The 22,395-nt window shown below is 40.1% G+C and overlaps 1 protein-coding gene across 1 annotated transcript in view; it reads right to left on the reverse strand.

The window, feature by feature from the left end:
* Positions 1–22,041, reverse strand: part of BPNT2 (3'(2'), 5'-bisphosphate nucleotidase 2) — a 36,800-nt gene extending 14,759 nt beyond the window's left edge. Inside the window, exons 1-3 of the mRNA XM_046641697.1 lie at positions 21,405–22,041; positions 4,089–4,251; positions 2,636–2,731 (exon numbers count right to left, since the gene is read on the reverse strand). Coding sequence (XP_046497653.1) covers positions 2,636–2,731; positions 4,089–4,251; positions 21,405–21,791 — 646 coding nt within the window. The 5' untranslated portion in view covers positions 21,792–22,041. The remainder of the gene's footprint in view (positions 1–2,635; positions 2,732–4,088; positions 4,252–21,404) is intronic.
* Between the last annotated feature and the right edge of the window lie 354 nt (positions 22,042–22,395).

The following is a 22,395-nucleotide window of genomic DNA, read 5'->3' on the forward strand; positions in this document are numbered from 1 at the left end:
AGCAGAGGGAATGGCCTCTGTGCCAGGTACCAGGGAGCTGCCATGGCAACCCTGGCCTGCTTACATATAGGCTGCTACAGAAGAGAGAAAAATAAACTCTTTTGTTCAACCTCCTGTATTTTGGTGCATATTACAGCAGCCTAACCTGTATCCTAACTAATTCAGTAAGAACTAAATATGTGAAAGCAATCCATAAACCATAAGGCAATTATATAACTAATATTAAGCCACATTATCACAGTAATGGCATAAACCTTTTGTAGCTCATCAAATTGTCAACTTTAAAAACTATCTGAATTATGAAAATGAGATTAAAGCCCAGACAATACAAAGCAGATTTGATTTTGAAATGTAGAACCAACTCTCAAATACATGTTTAGCCTAACTCAGAGCAGCTAGAATTTGGGATACAAGGTTATTCTCAAAGCAAATGAATTTAGAGTAATCAAAAATAAACCGTGTGTCTATTTCTCTCCACTTGACAGAGAGCCCTATAATGCACTGTCAGCCACACCACTGAGACACAATGGAGAAGGCTGGAGTAAATGATAGAACTGTATGGATGCCAGGTGCATCAGTTTCCCAGGGCTGCCGTAACAAATTACCACAAACTCAGAGGCTTACAGTAAGAGAAATTTTTCTTTTTTTTTTTGCTTTTTTCTCCCCAAATCCCCCCAGTATATAGTTGCATATTTTAGTTGAGGGTCCTTCTATTTGTGGCATGAGAAATTTCTTTTCTCATAGCCTGGAAGCCAAAGGTCCAAAATCAAGATATTGGCAAGATTTGTGCCTTCTGGAAGCTCTAAGGAGAATCCGTTCCATGTCTCTCTCCTAGCCTCTGGTGGCTGCTGGCAATCTTTGATATTCTCTGGCTTATATTGCAACACTCCAACCTCTGCCTCCACCTTCACATTGTCTTATCCTCTTGCTGTCTGTATATGCTGTTTCTTCTAAGGAGACTCTCATTGGTTTAAAGGCCCACCCTACTCCAGGATGATCTCATCTTGATACTTCCCTTAATTACATCTGCAAAGACCTTATTTTCAAATAAGGTCACATTCTAAAGTTCCAGGTTGTTATGGTTGAATTCTGTTCCCTCAAAAGATATCTTGAAGTCCTAACCCCCAGTACCTCAGAATGTGACCTTATTTGGAAATAGGGTCATTGCAGATGTAATTAGTTAAGATGAGATCATGCTGGAGTAGAGTGGACTCTTAATCCAATATGACTGGTGTCTTTATAAAAAGAGAAGAGATACAGTGACAGCGACATAAGGAGAATGCCATGAGATGATGGAGGCAGAGATTGGAGTGATGTGTTTACAAGCCAAGGAACACCATGGATTGCTGGCAAACTACCAGAAGCAAAGAGAAAAACATGGAAGGATTCTCCCCTATAGGTTTCAGAGAGAGCATGGCACTGCCAACTCCCTGATTTTGGACTTCTGGCTTCCAAAACTGTGAAAGACTACGTACCTGTTGTTTAAAGACACATGGTTTGTGGGGTTTTTTATGGCAGAACTAGGAAACTAATTGAGGGGTGGATGTGAATTTGAGGATGACATTATTCAACCCACTGCACCTGGTCATTAAGGCTGCTTTCATCACTGGCAAAGTGGATACTGTCACCATCAAGAACCACATCATCTTAAAGAATAGTGGAGCCAAAAGGGTCTTAATCCCTGTCCCGTGTTTTTCATGGGAGTTACCACAAAGTATGCCTATTCCTTTCAGACTGTCAGCAATATTGCTTACACCATTGTTTCCCTCAACTTCTCCACCATGAGAACTCATGGTGTCATTGTGGACTTGTGACACAGTCCATGCCATCACTCCTACCCAGGAGACCATGGCTAGCCTCTCTGGTAGACCGCGGCATAATGGTTGCAGTGATACCAAAATGTCAACCCAGCATCCATTAGCACTGGCAAGGCTTTGGGTAAGGTCATTCCTGAGCTGAATGGGAAGCTTTGGCATGGCCTTTCATACTCTCACTCCCAACACGGCTGTCATAGATCTGACCTGCCATCTGGAGGAAGCTAACAAATATGCCTGCATCAAGAAGGTGGGAACTCAATGGTCCGAAGGAACTCTGAAGGACATCCAGGGCTAAAGAGAGATTAGCCTAATTATTGAGACTTTCACAGTAACATCATCCATTTTTGATGCTAAGGTTGGCATTGCCCTTAACCACCACAATATACCCTTAACCACCACAATATAAAACTCATTTCCTCATATGACAACAGCTTTGGCTAATGACACTTCACGGTGGACTTCGGAATCCACACAGAATGTATAAGAGCCCTGGACCTTTTCCCCAGCAACAGCATGTATGAAACCGAGAGGAACCCAGCTGCTAGGGAGTCTGTGCCCACCTGTATTCCCCAAACACTAAGAATCTCTCATCTTCATTCGACACAGTTTCTATCCTTTAAAGAAAGTTTAGAAAGCTCTGCTTTGTAATGTATTATCAGTACCAACAATAAAATCCTCATTGCATCCAGTGAAGGGGTGAGGTAGGGTAGGGGATTAACTTTAATAAATACTGATCTTAGCTGAGATTCTGACAGGACAGTAAATACAAGAGACAAATGAGTTAATAACATTAACACTTGCTCTAGCATATTTCTTACCTGTATATTTAGAAAATGGCTTATGTATTACTCCTAGCACAGGTTTACCATTTACAGCCACACACACCATAGTAGTGACATACTTTCGAAGATCCTCTATGAGAAAAGAAAACCAAAAACACAATTGTCAAAGTAACATATAAATTCCGGATACAATGTTATATTTTATTTCACTAACAATTTATCTATACAAAATGTCTTATCTTGGTCAACAATCCCCTCAGACAAAGAGAGTCTAGCAATGAGAGCCACTTCAAGGGAGTAGTTGAGTTTTGGTTTTGTAAGCAGATTATCTGGGTTATTTTCCCAACCCACCATTTTATCAGCTGCCTGTCTCTGTGCAAATTACTTAAATTCAGTTTCCTCATCTGTGAAACACAGACACTAATTAACTACCCATTTTAGGTATAAATTAACTAATTTTTAATTTTAGGATTAAATTTAAAAATCAAGTTCAGTACTTAGAATAGTCCCTGCATAAGGGATGCACTCACTAAATATTATCACTACCATATGATCAGGCCAATCTCAGCTTAGAAAAAACTTTTAAATCAACAAACCCCTCAATATTCCATATTTCTATTATCTACTCCTGTAAAACATTGTTTCATAATTTCAGTTACTATTAGATACACACAGCTAGTGCCTTCTCTCTGATCTCCAAATAGTTACCTATTGAGTGTCTATTATGGGCCAAGCTCAGTGCTTAAGCGTGAAAATACAAAGGTAAGAAAACAGAAGCTCCCACATTCAGAGAACTTACCATCTCGAAGGAGGACAAATATACAAGCAACCAACTTTAACATATACACCAAGAGAACAGAGAAAAAGTAGGAATTAGGTCACTCTGGGTAAGAAACAAAGCATGCGAGAGGATCCACAGAAATGAAACCTGAGCTAGAACCAGGTAAAAAGAATGAAAATAGGAGGTGGGGAAGTAATTCTCTGATTTGCTACTTACTTGCTCTCTGGGTACCTAGGATTTACTATTTTGAATTCCAAGGAGAGACGTACATGCAATAAAACCTAAATTCCCACTATCACAGGTAAATATTGTATTCTGGCTATATAAATAAAGACCTCAATAATATACACCTCAATATACAAGTAAACACCTCAATAAACAGATATCTAACAGGAACCATTTTGTTGGTGTGACTGATAAAAACCTCCCTTCACTGAAGAATCAGTGACACAGTGAGTCACTATCACCCACAGGAGTACATAGAGTGGTTTGGGCAGAGGTTGGGAAGGGGAGTTGATAGTAACCAATCCAATCCAGATGTTTCATACCACACTGCACCAATTCAGCTCTGTCTTATAATCTACTTAGAAGAGTTGCCTTAGATTGGTAAAATGCCTACCACCATGTATATACCACCTGCCCTAGTTCTGGTTCTCTAATAAATAATGGCAATCTAAAGTTAGAGATCAATTTTAATTTTAGAATTACCTGTATATTCCTGTGTAGCATCAAGTGGGTCGATCCACACAGTAACACTTTCCGCTGGTACCTCTTTAGGGGCGGCTATTTCCTTCAGGATGTCCTCAGGAATCTTACGATCCCATAAGATAACCTCCTGATCAGTTGCATCCACGTGTTCCTCAGTATTTATCTGCGCCAAAAATAGTTGACAGTTAAAAAATTTAAAAAGAAAAAATAACTACCTGAGAAAACACAAAAGAGAAAAACATTTCAGACAAAATCACATAGATTCAAAGTAGGTAAATCGATATTTTCGTTTATTTTGAGGCATTTCATTGCAAAATTAAAATATATTGCAAAAGAAATCCCAGGGACATCTTGTCTTCGAGTACTTTCCAATCTAATATTCAAGTTTAGCTTGTTGTCTAAGTAAAACAGAGATTCCAAATATAGAGAAACTAAGCATCAAAGAAACAGCTGTTTAAAACTTAATGATATTTATGAAAAATAATAGATCTAAAGTATAAAAATAGACTGGCAATATCTTCAAACACAAGCAACTAGTAAGAGTTAGAAGGAGAAAATAATGGACTTAAAAAGTAATATGCTTTACAAATAGGGAATCTATAAATGCTAAGAGATGTAATGTCCTAGAAAAGTAGTCATCTAAAATATACCTGTGATCAACTGGAAAAAGGAAACCTGGAAATGATGAAACAGATAATAAATCAGATTTTATACAATATAAACAAAGCTGAAGTGAGTAAACAAAAGAGAGAAAAAAGTCAGTCTTCTCTTCATTATACACCAAAGACATGTCACAGGATAAGGAGGTAAAGTCGAATTTTCTACTTTTTATTTACCAGAAAACAAAATTAAAATATAAAATCAATCTGACTAACCATACAGATATGTAAAGGTGTGGGGTGAGTAGAGAACCACCGCTCTGAACAGTGAACTTTTTCATGCATACTTAAAATACATTCTGAGTTACTAGACAATTTAAAAGTAATGTGTTAGAACTGTATTTACTTTTATAAATTAGGACACGCCAGTGAAGCAAATTTAAGAATTGACTGTACTTTAAGAATTAGGTTAATAACAAACTAACAACTTTATTCAAATACTGCTTTATCAGAAGACTTCCTCTATCAGATCATAATATACACACACAAGAAAAATGTTCCCAAAATGTGGAATTCAATTAGGGACTAACACCTAAGCAGGACAGGCTTTTGGATACTGTGCTTTCTGACAAGCTCTGTTTCTGGGGTAGATCACCATGTTTATACTGCATATGACACCATGCCCAGACTCCATACTACCGTCTCAGAGCGATTATAACACTGACAATACATGAGTAAAGTCACATAGGATGAAAACCTTGCAACTATCAGTAATCTCTGAAAAGTACTCTGAAATATCCCAAATTGTCACAGAGGTTAAAATAGTAACATTCCAGAAACATTAAGTCATTTAAATCATAAAATAATTTTAGTACAGTGTACAGTAAACATCTAATTTGTTCATTCACTTATTTCTTTATTGATTCAGCAAACGTTAACTGATTGCTTACTATATGTAAGACATAGTTTCAGGGCATAATGCACAATGGTGACCAATGCGAGACAAAAATCTCTGTCCTTGTGGAGCTTAGCTTCTAGTGAAAGAGATAAACAATAAACAAGATAAATAAGTAAAACATGTATGCTGGATAGGGGTAAGAAAGAGAAAATACAGCAGGGAAGAACAGGAAGAGTGTTGTAGGAGTAGAAGACCAGTTATTCTTTAAGGTAGGGTGGATAGGATTATGCATAATCGCCCAAAACTAGAAACTACCAAATGTCCATCAGCTGTTGAATGAATAAACAAAATGCGGTACATCCATATGCTGGAATATTATTCAGCCATAAAAAGAAATGAACTGATTCATACTAAAGCATGGATGAACCTGAAAAGCATAATGCTGAGTGAAAGAAGCAAGACACAATACACCACATACTGGATGATTCCATTTATGTGAAATGTCTGGAACAGGCAAATCTGTGGAGACAGCAGATTAGTGGTTGCCTGGGGCAGGAGGTAGAACAGAGAATAGAAGTAAATGGGCACAGGGATATTATTGGGGTGATGAAAACATTCTAAAACTGATTAATGCTGATGATTGCACAACTTGGCAAATCTACTAAAAATTACTGAATCGGACATTTGAAATGGGCAAATTATATGGTATGTAAAATATGCTGCAATAAAGTTGTTTGGTTTTTTTTTTTAAAAAAAAAAGTAGCTAGGGAAGCCCTCACTGAAAAGCTGGTATTAGAGTGAAGATCTAAACGAAGTGAACCTACCAGGCATCTAAAGGAAGCATATTCCAGCCCATGGAGTAACAAATGCAAAAGCCCTGAGGTGGGAGTGTGCCTCACGTATTCAGAGCACAGTAAGGAGACAAGCATGGCTAGAGCACAGCCAGCCAAGAAGGAGCTGGAGATGAGGTCTGAGGTCTGAAAGTAATGGGAGCCAGATGGTGAAGGACCCTCCAGGCATGACACAGTCAGTTTCCCTCCACCATACATAACTTCGATTAACAATGTGTAGAGGGTCCTGGCCACTCCGGAGAGCTAAAGGAGGGTGGGGTTGTGTGGGGAGGTACAAGGATTAGAAAAAAGCAAAATCATAATATGCAACTGATGACTAATTATTGAGAAAATCCAAAAGAACTTGTGAATAAATTATAGAATATAGCAAAGTCACTAGATCAGTAATTATTAATCAACTGCATTTTTATACACCAGCAACAAATATTCAAAATATTTCACACAAAAAAAGGAAACCATTTAAACTAACAACAGAAATAAATTACCTGGAAATAAATGTACTCAAGATGTGCAAAACACTTTGAGAAAATTAAAGTATATTAAAAAATATTAATGACAAAAAAATGATAAATATGTCAATTCTCCCATTAAATTTATAGTAAACTTAGTATAGTTTAGTAAATCTATAGTAAACTATAGAGTTAATGCAACTCCAACCAAAATCCCTAAGGGGATTTTTTTGCCCGTTCTTGGAAGTGGGACAAGCCATTTTAAAAACATTTACACGGAAAAGCAAAAAGCCAGGAAGAGCCAAGACATTTTGGGGAGAAGTAAGAAAAAGAATATCATGGTGGGATGACTTTCCTTACCAGATATCAAGATGTATTTTAGTGTTAGAATAATTAAGACTGGCATTGGGGATGTATTTTGGCTTTTCCCCTCCAGCTTCTTTGGGGTATAACTGACAAAGATGTATATATTTAAAGTGTACAATGTGATACCACTTGATATAATTTGATATATGTAGACATCATGAAATGATTACCATAATTAAGTTAATTAATGCATCCATCACCCCATATATTCACTTTTTTCTTTTGTGGTGAGAACACGAGATCAAATTTCAAGCACACAATACAGCATTATTAACCAGTCACCTTGCCGTATATTAGATCCTCAAAACTTATTCACTTTAGTTATATCTGAAAGTTTGTACCCTTTGACCAATCCCTCCCTATTTCCCCCACTCCCTACACTGGCAAGCACCATTCTACTTACTGTTCTTATAAGTTCAATTTTTTTTTCTTAAGATTCTACATATAAGTGATACCATGCCGCATTTGTCTTTCCCTGTCTGGCTTCTTTCACTTAGCATAACGGCCTCCAGGTTCATCCATGTTGTCTCAAATGGCAGGATTTCCCTCTTTTTAATGAATAACATACCATACACACACACACATATCTTCTTTGATATGGATTGCACTGAATCTGTAGACTGCCTTGGGGACTATGGACATTTTAACAGTACTAATTCTTCCAATCCAAGGAAAAATTCTATCTTTCCATTTATTTGTGTCCTCTTCAATTTACTTCATCTTTCTCTTCAGTTTTCAGTATAAAGGTCTTTCACCTCCTTGGTTAAATTTATTCTTAATTATTTTATAGTTTTTGATGCTATTGTAAATGCAACTGTTTTCTTAATTTCTCTTTCAGATTGTTGTTGCTAGTGTATAGAAATGTAACCGATTTTTCTATATTGATTTTGTATCCTGCAACTTTGCTGAATTTACTTATTAGTTCTAACAGTATTTTGGTGGAGTCTTTAGGATTTTCTCTATGTTAGATCATATCATCCACAAACAGAGACAATTTTACTTCTTCCTTTGCAATTTGGACACATTTTCTTTCTTTTACTTAAGTGATTGCTCTGGCTAAGAATAGAATGGAATGGAAATGGTGCGAGTGGGCATCCTTGCCTTGTTCCTGATCTTAGAGGAAAAGCTTTTAGGTTTTCACTGTTGAGTATGTTAGCTGTGGGGCCGTCATATATAGCCTTTATTATGTTGACGTTTATTCCTTCTATACCTAATTTTTTGAGGGTTTTTATCATGAAAGGATGTTGAATTTCGTCAAATGATTTTCTGCATCTCGAGAGGATATGATTTTTATCTTTCATTCTGTTAATGTGGTACATCACATTGACTGATTTGCATATACTAAACTATCCTCACATCTCAGAGATAAATCCCACTTGATCATGGCGTATGACCCTTTCACTGTGCTGTTAAATTCAGCTTGCTGGTATTCTGTTGAAGAGTTTTGCACGTATTGGCCTATAATTTTCTTTTCTTGTAGTGTCCTTGCATGTTTTGGTATCAGGGTAATGCTGACCTCATAAAGTGAGTTTTGAAGTGTTCCATCCTCTTCAAGTTTTTGGAAGAATGTGTACTCTGCTGCTGTCAGACGAAATATTCCATATATGTCTGACAGGTCCCTTCAGGCTAAAGTGTAGTGCAAGTCCATTATTTCCTTACTGATGATCTGTCTGAATCCATCGGTGAAAGTGGGTAATGAAGTCCCTCCTATTATTGCATTGCTATCTGCTTCTGCCTTCAGAACTGTAATATTTGCTTAACATATTTAGGTGTTCTAATGTTGGGTGCATATGTATTTACAATTATATCCTCTTAATGAATTGATCCTTTTATTATTATATAATGACCTTCTTTGTCCCTTGTAACAGTTTTTTAAAGTCTATTTTGTCTCACATAAATACAGCTACCCTGTTCTCTTTAGGTTTTCATTTGCATGGGATCTTTTTCCACCCCTACATTCTGATCCTATGTGTGTTCTTAAAGCTAAGGTAAGTCTGCAGTAGGCAGCAGAGAGTTGGGTCTTGTTTTTTGACCCATTGAGCCACTCTGCATCTTTTGAGTGGATAATTTAGTGCCTCTACATTAAAAAAAAATTACTAATAGGTAGCACTTACTATTGCCATCTTGTTCACTGTTTTCTGGCTTCTTGCAGTTCCTTTGTTCCTTTCTTTCTCTCTTGCTGTCTCCCTTTTTGATTTGATGATTTCTCATAGTGGTATGCTTTGACTCCTTCCTCCTTATCCTTTGTGTGTCTACTAGAAGTTTTTCCTTTGTGGTTACCACGACACTTACATAAAACATAATAGTCCATTTTAAGTTGATAGCTTCAACTGCATACAAAAACTCTACCCTCTTTTACTCTCCCTCATTTTGTTTCTGATGTTACAATTTACATCTCTTTATATTGTGTAAGCATTAAATTTTTTTAGCTGTAGTTTTTAAAAATACTTTTAACTTTTATATTAGAGTTAAGTGATTTACACACCACCATTACATTATGAAAATATTCTGAATTTGACTATATACCTACCTTTACCAATGAGTTTTACTTTCACATATTTTTATATTACTAATTAGCAACCTTTCATTTCAGTTTGAAGAACTCTTTTTAACATTTCTTATAAGGCAGGTCTAGTGGTGATGAACTCCCTCAGCTTTTGTCTGTCTGGGAAAGTCTTTATCTATCCTTCACTTCTGAAGGACAGCATAGCTGGGTAAAGAATTCACAGCTGGTAGTTTCTTTCTTTCAGTACTTTGAATATATCACCCCACTGTCTCCTGGCCTGCAAGGTTTCTGCTCAAATATCTGATGATCGCCTTATGGGGGTTCCCTTGTATCAGGTGAGTTTCTTTTCTCTTGTTGTTTTCAAAACTCTGTCTTTGACTTTTGACAATATTATAATAATGTGTCTCAATAAGGCCTCTTTGAATTGAATCTGTTTGTGGACTTTCATGTACCTGGACGTCTATATCTCTCCCCAGATTTGGGAAGTTTTCAGCCATTATTCCTTTAAATAAACTTTCTGCCCCTTTCTCTTTTTCTCTCTCTCTCTCTTCCTTCTAGGACTCCCAAAATGTGAATAGTTCCATTTGACGATGACCCATAATTCATATAGGCTTTCTTACTCTTTTCAATTCTTTTTTTCTCTTCTGACTAATTTCAAATGACCTGTTTTCAAGTCCACAGATTTTCTTTGCTTGACTAAGTGTTTTGCTGATTCTCTCTATTGCATTTTTCATTTTATTCATTGTATTCTTCAGCTATAAAATTTATGTTGGTATTTTAATGACTTCTAATCTCTGTAGAACCTCCCATTTTGTTCATGTACTGTTTTCCTGAATTTTGGGGTTGTCCATCTGTGTTCTCTTATAGTTTGCTAAGCTTCCTTAAAACAATTACAGGCACAACTTGTTTTACAGCGCTTTATTGTGATTCATAGACACTGCACTGTTTACAAACTGAAGGTTTGTGGCAACCCTGCCTTGAGTAAGTCTACCAGTGCCATTTTTCTAGTAGCGTTTGCTCATTTCGTGTCTCTATGTCACGTTCTGATAATTCTCGCAGTATTTCAAACTTTTGCATTATGATTATATTTATTATGGGGATCTGCGATCAATGATCTTTGATGTCACTATAACTGCTTTGAGGTGCCATGAACTGAGCGCAGATAAGACGGCAAATTTAAACAATAAATTTGTGAGTTCTGACTGCTCCACCAACAGGCCATTGCCTTGTGCCTCTCCCTCTCCTCGGGCCTCCCTATTCCCTGAGAAGCAATATTGAAATTAGACCAATTAACAACCCTACAATGTCCTGTATGTGTTCAAGTGAAAGGAAGAGTTGCAAGTCTCTTGCTTTAAATCAAATGTTAGAAATGACTAAACTTAGTCAGAAAGGCATATCAAAAGCCAAGATAAACAAAAAGCCAGGCCTCTTGTACCAATTAACCAAGTTGTGAATGCAAAGGAAAAGTTCTTCAAAGAAATTAAAAGTGCTCCTAAAGTTGGGGTCGGCCCCGTGGCCGAGTGGTTAAGTCTGTGCGCTCCACTGCAGGCGGCCCAGTGTTTCGTTGGTTCGAATCCTGGGCACGGACATGGTACTGCTCATCAAGCCACGCTGAGTCGGCGTCCCACATGCCACAACTAGAAGGACCCACAACTAAGAATATATAACTATGTACTGGGGGCTTTGGGGAGAAAAAGGAAAAAATAAAATCTTTAAAAAAAAAAAGTGCTACTACAGTTAAAACACAAATGATAAGAAAACAAAACAGCTTTATCGCTGTTACGGAGAAAGCTTTATTGGCCTGATCAGAAGATCAAATCAGCCACAACACTCCCTTAAGCCAAAGCCTATTCAGAGCAAGGCCATAATGCTCTTCAATTCTATGAAGGCTAAGAGAGGTGAGGAATACAGAAAAAAAGTCTCAAGGTAGCAGAAGTTGGTTCATGAGGTTTAAGGAAAGAAGCCATCTCCATAACATAAAAGTGCAAGGTGAAGCAGCAAGTGCTGATGTAAAGTTGCAGCACGTTATCCAGAAGACCTAGCTAAGATAACTAATGAAGGTGGCTACACTAAACAGATATTCAGCGTAGATACAACAGCCTTATTTTGGAAGAAGATGCCATCTAGGACTTTCATTGCTAGAGAGGAGAAGTCAATGCCTGACTTCAAGGTGTCAAAGGACAGGCTGACTCTCTTGTTAGGGGCTAATGCAGCTGGTGACTTTAAGGTGAAGCCAGTGCTCAATCACTATTCTGAAAATCCTAGAGCCCTTAAGAATTATGCTAAATCTACTCTGCCTATGCTCTATATACGGAAAAACAAAGCCTGGATGACAACAGATCTGTTTACAACACGGTTTACTTAATATTTAAGTCCACTGTTGAGACCTACTGCTCAGAAAAAAAGATTCTTTTCAAAATATTACTGCTCATTGACAATGCACCTGGTCACCCGAGAGCTCTGATGGAGATGTATGAGAGTCTTGTGTTTCCACATCTGCTAAGACAACATCCATTCCACAGCCCATGGATCAAAGCCTAACTTTGATGTTCAAGTCCTATTATTTAAGAAATACATTTCATAAGGCTAAAGCTGCCACAGATAGTGATTCCTCTGATGGATCTGGGCAAAGTAAATTGAAAACCTTCTGGAGAGGATTCACCATTATAGATGCCACTAAGAACCTTCATGATTCATGGGAAGAATCAAAATATCAACATTAACAGGAGTTTGGAAAAGCTGATTCCAACCCTCATGGATGACTTTGAGGGGGTTCAAGACTTCACTGGAGGAAGCAACTGCAGATGTGGTAGAAACAGCAAGAGAACTAGAATTAGAAGTGGAGCCTGAAGACGTGACTGAATTGCAGCAATCTCATGATAAAACTCTAACAAATGAGCAGTTGCTTCTTATGAATGAGTAAAGTAAGTGATTTCTTGAAATGGAATCTTTCCTGATGAATTTGCTGTAAAGACTGTTGAAATGACAACAAAGGATTTAGAATATTACATAAACTTAGTTGATAAAACAGTGGCAGGGTTTGAGAGGACTGACTTCAATGTTGAAAGAAGCTCCACTGTAAGTAAAATGCTATTAAACAGCACTGCATGCTACAAAGAAATTGTTCATGAAAGGAAGAATCAACTGATGCATTGAACGTCATTGTTGTCTTGTTTTAAGAAATCGCCACAGCCACCCTAATCTTCAGCACCCACCACCCTGATTAGTCAGCAGCCAATCACACTGAGAAAAGACCCTCCACCAGCAAAGTTTATCACTTACAGAAGGCTCAGAATATGGTTAGCATTTTTAGAAATTTTTTTTTAGCTGAGGAAGATTTGCCCTGAGCTAACATCTGTGCCAGTCTTCCTCTATTTTGTATGCGGGCTGCTTAAGAGTGGTGTAGATCTGCACCCAGGAACTGAACCTGGGCTGCCAAAGTGGAGCACACTGAACTTAACCACTAGGCCATGGGGCTGGCCCCAATAATAACGTATTTTTTAATTGAGGTATGTAATCTTTTTTTAGACATAATGCTATTGCACACTTAGACTACAATATAGTGTAAACATAACTTTTATACACACTGGGAAACCAAAAAACCCACTATGACTTGCTTTATTGCAATATTTGCTTTATTGCAGTGGACTGGAACCAAACCTGCAATATCTCTGAGGTATGCTCTTATTTTGAATTCTTTGTCAGGCAATTTGTAGATCTCAACTTCTTTTGGGTTGGTTACTGGAAAACTATCATGTTCCTTTGGTGGTGTCGTGTTTCCTTGACTTTTTGTGTTCCTTGAAGTCTTGCACTGTCATCTTCACATTTGAAGAAGCAGTCACCTCCTCCAGTCTTTACTGACTGGCTTTGGAGGGGAGCCATCTTCACTACCAAGTCCACTAGGGATTCTGAAGTTTTCTCAGATTTCTTCTATGGATGTGCCTTCTCCACACTTCTTATTCCCTCTTGCAGGGTAATTCTTAAAACTGTATGCCTCATCTCAATCCTGCAAAGCCAAGCCATGTGCTGAGAGCCTCCCATTTGTTTTCTCTAGGGCAGTGGCCTGAATTACTCAAGGATGTGAACATTTTCACAATCCTGCAGTCTTGCTGGCTTTCCACTTGCTCACTAGCCATCTGTAAAGGCTCCCTCTCATGGTCTACAGGAGCATGCACCAAAATCAGGCCAAGGTAGGCGGGAGCAGTGGGATGAGTGTGAGTGAGATAATGTGGAGTGTTGGGGGTACCCATGGGCCATTTGGTGGGGGAGGGTATGCAGGTAAGGAGTCCCCAGCAGCTCCTGGGCGGGCTTCCTGATGGAGTCTGTGAGATGGTTGGTAGCAGCATCTCTCTGACGAGCTCTGAGTCCTGGTTGCTGTGCTCCCACAGCCTCTCCCAAGCCTTCAGCCTTACAGATCACCTCAGTAATCTAGGTGAGCTGAGAAAGAAGTGGGCCTCTTGAGCAGTGTTCTACACAGCTGGGGAAGCCAGGCACTCACACATACCCTCCCGTGGGGAAAATCGCAGGCTGAGGGGTATCTCCTCCAGCATCAAGCTGTATCACCTTGAGGGAGGAGTAACCCGAGCAAAGTGAACATATTCTTCTTACTCTCTTCAATGCATCCATTCTTGTATTTTTTCCCCCAGTGGTGTGGTGGAACTTCCCTGCTGGACTCCCAGACTCCCACAAAGGTACTCTCTTTTGTTGGCGACTGCCAAAGTTGATGTTCTGTGAAGGAATGAGAGTAGAGAACTCCTATTCTGCCATCTTGCTGATGTCACTAAAGTATTTTGGCTTTGGAGTCCACATTCTTAACGACAATGCTATGCTACCTCAGATGAATGAAAATAAGAATAACACCATGCAAAAACCATAGAATAAACTTGAAACAAAAAATGTGACTCCCAAAAACTATAAAGTAGTTTCTGGATCTTGATCGCTATAGTTTACAAGTGGCAACTACTGCACGTTATGATTAAGATTTTTGCTTACAATTTAAGTCAGCTTCTCCCTATCCTTTCAACTGAATGTGAGCTAACAAATTATAGAACTGTATTTGAGAAGATCTTCACTGAGAGTGAGGTTAGGGAGAGACAAATAAAGCAAGAGAACAAGAACATCACCACAATCAACATAATCTGCTTTTGCCCAAGCGCATTTGTAACTTGCTCCTGCAGCTACACATCTACCAATTTAATAAATCCATTATCCACCACTGTAAATGGCCTTACAAACAGTTGCTAAACATTCATCTCTCTCTCATTTGGCTTCCTAAAATAGCCTTTAATTGCTCTCACCTCCTATGGTGCATTCACTGATTCATTCATCCATTCAACAACTATTTCATGACTACATATTCTAAACTGTTTTGGGCACTAGAATATAATAATGAACAAAACAGACGAAATCACTGCCTGTATGGAGCTTCCTTTCTCAACCCAGTAACCTATCTTCCTAAATCAGATCATGTCACTCCTGCTTAAAACTTCCCTAGTTTCTCAATATAACGGGATAAAATACAGACTCCTTACCATTATGTACAAGGTAAGTGCTCGATGATTGGGCCCTCATAACCTTTCTCTGTCTGCACCCTTATTCACTGCACTCCAGACGTCCTTGTCTTCTGGTCCCTTGGCCTTAGGGCCTTTGCACTGGTACTCTTCTGCTCATACACACTCTTCCCAAATCTCTGCATGATGGTCTGCTTCTTATTCAGCTCTCTGCTCAAATGACAGTGCCTCAGAGTGGCCTTCCCTGACTACCATGGCCAAAGCAGGAACCCCCAGTCACTCTTCCTACATGATCTTATTTTTTCTTCTTCAGCACCCTTATTACTATCTGAATTAACTTACTTGTTTACATGTTTACTATCTATCTTGACCCACTAGAACCTAGGTTCTGCAAGTTCAAGAACACAGTTTTCTTCATTACTGTGGCTCCATCTGCACTGCCTAAACCAGTGCCTGGCACAGTAGGTGGTAAATAAATTACTTCTTGATTGACAATATTATCCTTCGTTAATGTAATTTCATTTCTTCCCCATAATCCTTTTCCACTCAATCTACTCTCCCTCCCTCATCAGTAGTGCCTGTCCTAGTCCTTAACAGGGAAATGAATAAGAATTCAAGACCCCCAAACACAATTATAGTCATGCACCTCATAATGACATTTCGGTCAATGAATAACTGCATATGTGAAGGTGATTCCATAAGATTAGTACCACATAGCCTAGGTGTGTAGTAGGCTATACCACCTAGGTTTGTGTAAGTATACTCTACGATGTTTACACAAAGAACGAAATCACCTAATGACGCATTTCTCAGAACATATCCTCATTGTTAAGTGGCACATGATTGTAATGCCAGTCATATGACAGTTCAGTTGCTTTGAGATTAAAGAGGGTTTTGGTTAATGCCTTAAGAAGGTCCCACTTACTGCATTTCTCCATAAATCATTATATCCTAGTTAAGTTTTGGGACATAATGCCTTACACTGTGCCTATTACACAGTTGGCATTCAGTAACTATTTTCTAAGTGGATAAACATTGCTCTACCTGTCTTATTCTCCTTCTACCTTTTCAGAAGGCTTTTACTATCAACTACTAACTCTCAAATGTATCCCTATAAATAATTAAAGATGCTCTAATGTCTCACATCTTAAAAACAAATATATCAAAAAGAAAAAATCCATAGAACCTTCTCTTAGTCCCACATAACAACCTAGCCAAGTTCCTCAGAAGTTTCTTCAAAGACTTGTTTACTCACTGTCTCCACTTCCTTACCTCCCACCTTTTTTAATTTTGCACCCTTCCCTTTAAGCCAACAAGCAAGCTCTCACAAAGTTGGCCAGTGACCTACATAGAGAAGAACCATCATTAAGAGTATGTGTTCTACTATCAGATTGCTTGAGTTAAATTCCAGCTCCTCAATTTATTGAGTATGTGACTTACCTAGGCTAGTCATTAAATCTTTCTGAGCTGCAGTTACCTAATTGCTAAAAGCAAGTGATAAATTTATCTCCCTATACGGTTCTATGGATTAATCAATGAAATAGAAAAAGGTAAAACAAACAAACTTACTACAGTGCTCAACACAGAGTAAGCACTTAATACAAGTTGGCTGCTATTATTCTTGTTAAATTATTATTTTCTGTCTTTGTTATCCTTGGTCTTAGGCCCTGATCTTCCCCTTTCACACTACATTCTCTCCCTAAGCAATCCTATCCACAACTGGCTTAAGTTAACATTACAACACTGATGACTCACAAATTTGTATTTCCAATTCAGACCTCTCTTCAGAGTTGCAGACCCATATATCCAACTACCTCCTCAACATGTCCCTTTGGACATTTCAAAGGCACCTCTACTTTAACAAGTCTAAGATGGCACTCATAATCCGCCTCCTCACACTTCTCATCCTCTACTCTCCTTTTTACCATCAGCAAAAGACCAACTGTGAAAGCCAGAACAGAGGAGTCATTTTTGAAACATCCCTAGAAATCTTATCATACCCTTCCACATCTATCTTCTCTACAAAGATAACCCCAACTCAGAATGTGTCACCTCTCACTTGAAAAAGTCTAACTTGTCTATCCCCTCTAAACTATTCTCCAAGCATCTATCCTGAGCCCTTCCAATTCAAAACACTGTACTTAAGAGTACACGTTAGTTATACCTCCTATATTGCTTTATATACAGAATTAGACAGACTTGAGATGATTCTCAAATCATTAAATGAATCTTTGCGAGTGTTTGATTATTTTCTAGCTATGTAAGCTTTGGCAAATTATGTAGCCTTTCTAAGCCTCAATTTCTATATCTGCAAAATGAAGGCAATAGTATTTAACTTCCTATGTGTTTGTCAAGAGTAAATTAATAATATCAATAAAAAGCTCAATTCAGTGCTTGTCACTTACTGAGGACTAAATAAATGTTAGCTGGTTTAACAAGCTCAGTATAACTTTCCCATTGCCTGAGTTCTGGTCCTCATCTCTCTCACAACCTATTCTAACAGTCTCCTAACTGATCTCACCCACCTTCAACTGCCCAAAGCCCACACAAAGAACGGCATATTGCAGGCTTCAAGAAAAGTCAAGTAAATCTGGCCTTCTTTTAGTACTCTAGGATTAAACTAAAGATCACGTCCAAACTTCTTTGAACTTGGGATATGATCTAGCCCTTGCCTACCTTCCTAAGTGCTTCCACAGTAATTCTCCCACATGCATCTGATTCAGACTCATCAGGCTACTTGAATTTACTACACTACCACCTCTACTGGGTCTGCTCCTTTGAACTTGTTTCTTCCTCTGTCTGCAATGCTTACGTCTGCACTAATTATCAAATTACTAGTTATCTCTATTTTACAGAAGAGGAAACTGTAGCTCAAAGAAGTTAAATGACTGGCTGGGATCACCTAGGCTGGTGACTGAACAAGATTGTCAAGGCAAATATTCTTTGCACTATATTAGCACTTCTCAAACTTTTCCAGAGAGTACTCCTGTTGAGAGAAGAGTTTAACTCTCATCCTAGAGGTCAAAGAAGGCACAAACTCAAGCTGCTCCTACCAGCTGGAGTAGCATGCTTTATCTTCAAATGAATCACTGTCAAAAACTTTGAACAAGTCAAGTTGAGCACAATAGCCCCTCAAATAGTGAGTACTTTAAATCAAAACTATAAATTCTAAGTTTGTCTGTTCTGTGGCCGCAAATCTACTCCCAAAAACTATCTTCAGCTTTCATTTTCATCATTATCCACAAGAATATAATCAGAGTGTCATACAAGTGGCTGCAGTCACTATTAATTTTCACACAATGAAATTAAGCCTTGCCAATGTGTCTAGGGAGAATGGCTGGCCTGAGGACTCTCCCAAGAGATAGGCTAAAAAGAAAAGGAAATTCAGGGATCCTAGGCCAAACTTGAGTTTTCTTAGGACACTACACTTCTCTAGAGTGGGGTTTCTCAACCTGGGACCCAAGTGAAAAATTAGGCCAGATAATTCTCTGTTATGAGAGACTGTCCTGTACATTGTGGGTTGTTTAATTTCTACCTACTTGATGCCAATAGCATTTCACCCCTAGTTGTGACAACCAAAAATCTCCAGACATTGCCAAATGTCCCTTGGGGACAAAACTGTCCCCAGCTGAGTGCTCTAGAACGACACCAGTAGAAGTATATCCTTTTACTGAGCAGTGAACATTACATAGGAGAGCTCAAGCCTCTGACTCTGGAGAGGAAAGGCCTGGGAGAAAAGAGACGTCCCTTCATATGCACAGGCACCAGGATAAAAGAAAAGCGTATCTGCGGCTTCTCGATGCTAATTTTCCATAAGGAAGTAAACTGGGTGGGATCTGATTTAAGTTCCTTACCAAAAAATTTCAGGTGAGGCTTCAAAAACAATCAGACATTTAAGACTCTACTTCTGAGTACTGGGGGAGGGAAGGGAAGAAAGGGAAGAATCTAGGGCTGAGTCTCTACTCAGATGGCTACAACATTTGGCCTCTAGTCCAACAACATAGTGACAAAAGGAGATAGCTGAACATGATACCATCCTACTTTGACACTGTATAAATGAATGTAACCTCTTCTATTCCACCAATCACCATCCAACATGAACACTAAAGACGTACACACAAACTTTCAAACAGTCACAAGAAATCAAAAAAGTTATTTCATATAAAGGCAGAGACTTCAATATCTGCAATTCTGGAGCTTAGCTTTTGTGTTTAATAGAATGCAGCTCATTACTCTTGGCAGCTATTCCCTTAGAGTTTGCTAATAAGTGAGACAACAAATGCAGAATTCTGGGGAAATTACCCAAGGCAAAAGGTTTGGTGGGGGGGGAGTTCGCATGTGAACACAGGCACGCATAAATACATGTTTTCAATATAAGAATATTTTTGTCTTTACCTTTTTTTAAAAAAATTCAACTCTGCTTGCTATATTTTACTATTATTGCTTTTAAATTTCTACAGTTTTATGTTTCCTCCAGGAAATCACACTCTAAGTTTTGTTTTAAGCAGTCTTCTAAAGATCTAGCAAAATGAAGTTAGATAGTTGATATAAACTGTAGAGTGAAGGCTTATCAGCCTCAGATTTCCCAACTATAAAGTGGGCATAAATAAAATTTACTTCTTAAAGTTGCTGTGAGGATCAAATGAAGTCCTGTGTGGCCAGTATCTGGACACCTAGAATACACTCAATAAATGACTACTATTACTACTGTTATAACTATTACACATCAACATCTATGAAACTCTTGCACAAACTCTTAAGGAAGAACATGTGTTTTGGAGAAGAGAGAAAGATATTTTACAAGCACATCTTACATCTAGATGCAAATACAAGGTCAGTACTATTTGTGAGGACAAAGCAGGGGAGGGCAAAAGAAAAAGTGGAAATGCCCTGTGTTTTGAGTATTCTTGTGTCAATTACATCTGGTATCCAGCAGTTTATGATATGAAAGCCAATGTTCCTTCCCACTGCAAAAAAATTTTTTAAAAGTAAAGGAAAAAAAGACAGAAAGGAAGAAAGAAAACAAACCAACAATATGATAGACCGGAGGGAGGGTCACACAAGATATGAAATTCTACAATGGCAATACTCTCCTAACTCTTCAAGAACAACAGTAAAAGGTCAGATACCTTCCAAAGAAGCCAGGCTTTAAATTTCACTGCTTTATCTAATTAATAAAATTCCACTGGAAACAATTTTTCTTCCCAGTAGCCAAAATACACTGCAAGGTGAGCTAAGACATATATTTATAAAGTATTGTTACACTATGTTGAGCTCTTCCTCTGGGATTGTAATACATTTTAAAAGCTTTATTCATTCAACAGCAGCTCCACTGAAATGATGAATTCAAAAAGTATTAATAACAAATCCAAAATGTCTAGATTTCCCTAAGAAAATAACAATTTCTGCCCCAGAAACCTAACCAAAGAAAAGACAAAAGCTCTCCACTTCTTATTTTCTGGAGCAAATATGGGATAGACGGCTGAAATGAAGTTGCTGGGAAATATACTTCCAAACACTTCCTTGATGATCCCCCAAAATACATGCCATTAAGAGCATACTGATAATACTACAGCGAAAGTAATTTGAGCTACCCCCCAACAAATGCCCTGCATAATTACAGCCCTCGAGCAAGACTTCTACAGTCCTTGGCCTTCAGTCGGCTCCCGGCAGGTCAGCCATAAACGTGTATTCTACAGTCACGACCCTTCCAGTAATTAAATCAAAGAAAGAGGGGACCTCGAGGGTTCTAGACCAACTCTTTCATTTCACAGAAAACCCCGAGGCAGGGAGGAAAGTTAACTTTCTCAAGCTTTTGATGTCAAAGGCGATCCTGAGCTCCCGATCCCAAGTACAAAGTGCGCGCACACATCCCGGGAGGGGCCAGAAGGGCAAGGGCCCTGAGTCAGACGGCCTGCAACCTCATCCCGCTCTTCCACGAACTCTTTCCATGACCCTGGCCACCCACACTTCGCGTCTCGATCTCCACGGCTGTTAAGCGGGAGCCAGAGCCCCACAACCTGGGGCTGCTGGCAGGAGTCAAGGCGCTCGGCCGCCTCCCACGGCTCCCCCGCTCCCAGGTCCGAGGGGGCGCTGCCACCGGCCGCTCCCCCCGTGCCCGGTGCCCGAGCCCCCACCTGCACCGTAGGGAAGGTGGTCTTCAGCAGGTAGAACATCTTGCGGTTGGACAGCACGTCCCCGCTGGTCATCTTGTCCTCGGCTCCTTCGCGCGTCTTCCCCTTGGACTTCTCGTGGAGGACGTTGCTTTCGCGGACGCGCCTCACTTCCTCGCCGCCGCGGACGGCCGCCAACACCGACACGGCCAGCATCTCGCGCAGGTCCACGGTGGCCCCGTCCGCCGCGCCCGCGGGCCCCGCCGCGCCGCCGCCCGGCTCGCCGCCCAGGCTGAAGAGACTGAAGCGGCCGGCCAGGAAGCCCGAGTAGAGGTGGTAGAGCACGCCGAGCCCCAGCAAGCAGAACACGGCCACCCCCAGCGGGGACAGGCGGATGCCCATGGGGGCCATGGCGCCGGAGGCCGGGCGCTCGGGGAGGCGGCCCTCACAGGCCTCCCCGCGCCCGCCGCCGCGCGCTCCCGGGCCAGGCGCCGCGCGTCCTACACCGGCGCCCGCTCCCCGGCGCCCGCGCGCCCCATCGTTCTTTCCCGGGAGAGGCCGAGCCGCGCCGCCAAGCCCACCGTCGCCGTCCCGTTCGTCCAACTCCCCCGGGCCGCGCGGTCCCAGCTCAGCCGGCCGGCGGGGCTCACTTCCACGTTGGCCAACGGCCGTGAGGTGAAAGGGGAGCGTCGGTGTGTATCCGGGTTACGCAAGGGGGCGGGGCGAGGGGGCGGGGCGGGTAAGGCTCCTCCCTCGGGGCGGGGCGACTTTGGGGGCAGAGCGGTCGGCTTCGTGCACCTGGCAGTGCTGGACCGCGCCCCGTCGTTTGGTTGGGTTCCGGCGGTATTCGGGTTCTGAGATCACTCCTGGATGTGGCGGAGCTGCTTTCTACGCAGAGAAAGATGCTGATTGCGAAAAATTTAAATTAAATCTCCCTTTGAACGATAATATATGGATGAAGTAAAGCCGTAGTGATAGTCTAGACTTCCCATCCCTCGCAGATTATTGAGGAATG

This window comes from Equus quagga, chromosome 16 (genome assembly GCF_021613505.1).
Source record: "Equus quagga isolate Etosha38 chromosome 16, UCLA_HA_Equagga_1.0, whole genome shotgun sequence".
NCBI lineage: Eukaryota > Metazoa > Chordata > Mammalia > Perissodactyla > Equidae > Equus > Equus quagga.